We start from the raw sequence: 5,245 nt of genomic DNA, 5'->3' as shown, positions 1-5,245 counted from the left end.
CGGGCGGCCCCACCTGCAAGATTGGGCAATGTGAGCAACGGCTCGTTTCCCGCCCGCGGGGGCCCCAAGCGAGGGGAGCGGATAGAGAGGTGGGGCTGCCCCAACCCTCGGATCTCAGTACGTGTTCCCCATTGTGGGCGGTGGAGTCCGGGTTCCGGGATCCCCTAAGGCCCTGGCATAGCAGCCAACAACCAGGGAATCGTCCCTCCTGGGATCCGTTAGAAGCGGAATCTGTGACCTCAAGTGACCCCACTTATGGGGTCCCTGTGTGCGTGCAAACAAGCTCCCTGGAGATAGGAGCTGCTACGCCCTTCTGTGGATGACAGGGGTGGGGGGCCGAGGTCCTGCCCCCAAAGGGGGTGGGGACAGGGCAAGGCTGCATGCTATATGCCCCAGTGGGGGCCAGGGATTGGAGGAGCTTAGGCAGTGTCTCCTGACCTGGAGAGGGTGCAGGAGGGACATTCTCGTGGTAGGTGGCTGGAAGGCACCTTGGGGAGGCAGGGATGGGATCCCAAGCTGGGCCCCCAGGGCACAATTTCCACCGCTCCCTGCATGCTAATTGGGGTGTGGGCAGGCAACCTGCCCGGGGAAGGTGAGTCACGGGTGCACCTGTAAGGTTCACCTGCTTCTGCCTGGCACCGTGGGAAGGAGCAAGGCTTATCACACTAGGCCCTGGGGCCCTTCCTCCACTGCCCTTTGGACAAGCCCCAAACCTATGTCTCATCGCCTGTAAAATGGGGTGGCAGGAGATGCCATGGACCAGGTGTCTTGACCCTGGTTCACAGGTCAGGATTGAGGCAGAAAACATCCAGAAAGCTTGCTGCAAGGCATATGGGGAAGGACAAAAGATCCTTCAAGGATAGCAGGGCAGGGGCTTCCTGCGAGGGAGTATTTGAAAGATGAGCCTGCAGGGCAGGGGGAGGGCAGTGGGGACAGCTGGTGCTCAGGCCCAGAGCTGGGGAGGGCCCAGCTCCGAAGAGGAGCAGGAGCCGGCTGGTGGAGGGAGGGGGAGGGGAGATGATGACATCCTCTGGGGTCCCCAGTCCGCAAATTGCTGAAGTGGACTCAGGTCCCGAGACCTGGGCTCGGCGCTGACCAGCAGGCTTCCAGCAGGGCACAGGACAGTTCAAGGGTAGGAGCTAGGGATCATCCCCCCAGCCCCAGTGTTTGTTGTTGCTTGCTCTCATTCATGGTGTGTGTGTAGTACAAAACCATTCCATGGGGTTCAAGGCTGACCTTTCAGAAGCAGCTCACCAAGGCTCTTTTCTGAGCTGCCCCTGGGTGGGTTTGAATCCCCCATCGTTCGACTCACAGGGAAGAGTTTAACCTTCACACCTCCTGGCTGCCTCCTGCAAATAGTTAAGCGCTTACAAACTGAGAGGTTGGTGGTTTGGACCCACCCGGAGGTGCCTTCAAGCATCAAGGGATCACCGTGGGTCGCGGCATCCACTCGATGGCAGTGAGGTTTACTTTTTGGTGTTGAGGCACCGTGGAAGAAGAGCCGGGCCATCTCCTTCAATAACCACAACCTTGGAAACCCTGCAGTTCTGTTCTGACACATGGCTCACCACAACCTGGGTGCTGGGAACTGAACTGGCCCCCTGGGAGTGGGGGCCACTGACACCCACACCCCTTCCTGCTGCCCGCCAGGCGTCCGGTCCTGGGATGTGGACCCCGGCGTCTGCAGCCTCGATGAACAGCTCAAGGTCTTCGTGTCCAGGCACTCGGCCACCTTCTCCAGCATCGTGAAAGGTAAGGGAGGGTCTCCCCTGTGACCCCAGAGCAAGCTCCCCCAACCCACAGGCAGGGGCTGATGCTGCCATGCCACCTCCATTTGACAGAGGAGCAAGCCATAGTGTGAGGACAGGGCCAGAGCCCTCCAAGGAGGGGAGCTACGTGGGGGAGTAGAATCCCATGTGGGCCTTGTACATAGTAGGGGCTCAGGAGAAGCAGTAGGAGAGGGGATTGCGGCCCCTGAGGGCCCGGGGGTGACCTGGGGGTGAGCAGAGCATACCATGCATCACCCCAACCCCCACCGCCCGGAGGCCAATAGTTGAGTCACCGGGCTTCCACGAGCAGGGAAGGAAGTGCCTGCTGCCTCATTGTCCCAGAGGGGCTTAGTGGCTTCCTGATCCCTCTTGGAGGGCAAGGAGCCTGGAAATTCTGTTCGCTCTGTGTAAGCTCGGCCGGCCTTGTGTGACTCTCTGGGCCGTGGTTTCCCGGCGTGTGAGCGGGTGAGGTCTGTGCTTGGTTAGGGGTCAGTGATCAGGGACCAGCTTTGGTGGTCCATGGCCTCCAAAGCCTCAGGCCTTGTGTGTGATGATTGGACCCGGGCTCTTGGAGGACAGGCCAGGGTTAGTCTCAGAATTGGCACTGCTACTGTCCCGCACGGTCCCCCCAGCCTCTATGCCCTCAGTTCCCCTGCCTCTGCCTCCGATGCTGTGACCCCATTGGCCCTTCCTTGGCTCTCCCTGAGCTCGCTGTCCATGTCTGTAATACGGGATGATGATAACACGCACGACACCCCTACCCCGCCCCCCAACTGTTGGGGGTCTTCAAAGAAAGCAGCCCTGGTGGCTATAAACACCCTTGGGCAATTGTGGTCACCTGGGCTTCTGTGAGGCTGGGCTGGGCAGCAGGGGCACCGAGATCCAACCACGTGTTCATGGCCCGGTGTTCGCAGGCCAGCGAAGCTTGCACCACCGTGGGGCTGCCTTGGACACCCTGGTCCTCCTGAACCCATCCGACAAGTCGCTGTGTGATGAGGTATGGGACGCGGGGGCGCTGCTGGGGCCCTGACTGCACTCTGTCTCTGAAGCCTCCCCTTCTCCCTTCAGTGTGACACCTGGGTGGGGTGGGGACAGAGGACCTGGAGAGCATGCCCAGCTCAGGCCTGGTTGACATGGTTTCCTCCATGGCCCCGGGCAATGCCTGTTAATGCCCCAGAGTAGCACATTAAGGGCTCTTCTCCCATTAGCCATCAGAGAGAGGAACGTGCTGGAGCCTGAGCTCCCCACTAGAGACAGCTTTAGAGGTAGCCGCCTCTGGTTAGTCTGCTCCTCGTGTACCTTGAAGGGCCCCTGGTGTAGGGGAGACAAGTCGGACTCAGATACCCCAGCCCGGGGGTGTCAGGAGGGCTGGAGAGGTGGGGTGAAGAAGCTCAGAAGAGGCATTAGGAGTATGCTGGGGAAGAGGTGCACGAAATGAGGCCCAACGGGGAGGGTGGCTATCCAGCTCCTGGTCCAGCACTGACCAGGCTGTGTGGTGGGGCCAGGGAAGGAGATCATATGTAGATCTGGGGGTGGGGGCTTCCCTGTGGCAGGGAGTAGGTCCCTGAAGGCCTTCCCTGTTTTCCAGCTCCGGAATTTTCTGCTAGATCCTGCCCCTCACAAACTGGTGGTGCTGGCTGGGCCCTGCCTGGAGGAGACAGGGGAGCTGCTGCTTCAGACGGGGGGTTTCTCGGCCAGCCACTTGCTCCAGGTCCTTGGGGACAAAGAGGTGAGACGCGGCTGCCCCTTTCCCTGGCCATCCCGCCCCCAGCTCCAAATCCTGGCTCAGCCTGGTCAGGTGAGACAGGGCTGGGGTTCCTGTCTGCTTGTCAGGTTCAGTCCCCTCCCCCACTAATGTATGCCTTTGGGGAGTGGGAAACTGACTTGGCAGGGATGCCCGTAGGGCGCCCGATTGAGTCTCCCAATGATGGAACAGGGCAAAAGCCCCCTGGTCTAGTTGGGGAGAAATGGGCAAAAAGCAACTGGTCTCCCATTGCTGGTGAGGATGCTATAAAGGTGTGTGTGTGCGCCCTACTTAATGGTGGAAAGAGGGGCCTCCTTGAAGGAGGAGGCCTCTGTGGAGCAGTGGGGAGAAGGCAGAAAGTGAGGCTGGACCAGGGGGCTGGAGTTGGAGTCCAAGAAAGCAGGTGAGGGCCTCCGTGGAGGTCCCCTGACTCCAGGTGTTCCCTCAGATCGGGGAGCTCCTGGCCTTGGCCCCTGTGCCACCCGCCCCGCCCACACTCACCATCACCTGCCCAACTTTTGGCAACTGGGCCCAGCTGGCCCCCAACATGCCAAGCCTGCCAGGCGTGCTCCAGCCGCGCTTAAACCCCCCGACGCGGCTGCCGGCCTCCGAGGGCCTGCGCGAGTTCCTGGAGTACGTGGCCGAGTCGCTGGAGCCGCCCTCGCCCTTTGAGCTGCTGGAGCCGCCGGCCGCAGTGGGCTTCCTCAAGATCGCCCGGCCCTGCTGCTACGTCTTCCCCGGTGGCCTGGGCGACGCCGCCTTCTTCGCCGTCAATGGCTTCACCATCCTGGTCAACGGCGGCTCCAGCCCCAAGTCGAGCTTCTGGAAGCTGGTGCGGCACCTGGACCGCGTGGACGCGGTGCTGGTGACCCACGTCGGTGTCGATAGCCTGCCGGGCCTCAACAGCCTGCTACGGCGCAAGCTGGCCGAGCGGGAGGCGGCAGCGGGCAGTGGCGGGGGCGACGAGGCCCTGCGGAACCTCATCTCCCCCGAGCTGGGCGTTGTGTTCCTGAACACGGGTGGGGCCGGGTGCTCGGCGGCGGCGGCAGGGGAGGCGCAGCTGGTGCGCAGCGTGGACGAGGTGGGGCTGGCGCTGGGTCTGCTGGCCCGCCTGGGCATCGCCCCGCTTCCCCTGAGCCGAGGGCCACTGCCCACCGAGCCCACTGTGCTCTTCCAGAAGATGGGCGTGGGCAGGCTGGACATGTACGTGCTGCACCCGCCCTCCGAGGCCGCCGGCCGCAGTGCCGACCGAACCCTCGCTTCGGCCTGCGTCTTGCTGGTGTGGCAGCCGGCCAGCCCCGCCGAGAAGGTGGTGCGGGTGCTCTTCCCTGGCTGCACGCCGCCCGCACGCCTGCTCGAAGGCCTGGCCCGCCTGGAGCACCTGGGCTTCCTGCGGGAGCCCGTCGTGACGCCCCAAGACCTGGCGGGGCCGCGGCGCGCCGAGAGCAGGGAGAGCCTGGGCTCCCGGGACAGCGTGCGGGCCAGGGATCGGCCCGGCACAGCCCGCAGAGAGCCCCTGCGCACCGAGAAAGACGCCAGGCCGCCCCCACGCGAGGCCAAGAAAGACCCCAGACCTGGCGGCGGCCTGCGCACCCAGCCCCGGGAGGTGCGCCCGAGGGCCGCCGCCACCCCAGATGTCAAGAAGGCCGGGGTCCCAGCGTCAGCCAAGGCCCGGAAAGCGCCCGAGGCGCCGCGCCCCGCCGTGGAGAACGGCCCCCGCAGCCCCCCCAGC

The 5,245-nt window shown here is 63.5% G+C and overlaps 1 protein-coding gene across 1 annotated transcript in view; it reads left to right on the top strand.

Annotated features, from left to right (window-relative positions):
• Positions 1-1,592: 1,592 nt before the first annotated feature.
• MAP1S (microtubule associated protein 1S) overlaps positions 1,593-5,245 on the top strand; it is a gene marked incomplete at its 5' end in the record, with an annotated part of 8,037 nt that continues 4,384 nt past the window's right edge. Inside the window, 4 exons of the mRNA XM_013007708.2 lie at positions 1,593-1,752; positions 2,684-2,766; positions 3,358-3,498; positions 3,962-5,242. Coding sequence (XP_012863162.2) covers positions 1,593-1,752; positions 2,684-2,766; positions 3,358-3,498; positions 3,962-5,242 — 1,665 coding nt within the window. The remainder of the gene's footprint in view (positions 1,753-2,683; positions 2,767-3,357; positions 3,499-3,961; positions 5,243-5,245) is intronic.

Source organism: Echinops telfairi, unplaced genomic scaffold (genome assembly GCF_000313985.2).
Source record: "Echinops telfairi isolate 266 unplaced genomic scaffold, ASM31398v2 ScPeMD7_7457;HRSCAF=8495, whole genome shotgun sequence".
Taxonomy (NCBI): Eukaryota; Metazoa; Chordata; class Mammalia; order Afrosoricida; family Tenrecidae; genus Echinops; species Echinops telfairi.
This window is presented reverse-complemented; position numbering and strand designations above follow the sequence as displayed.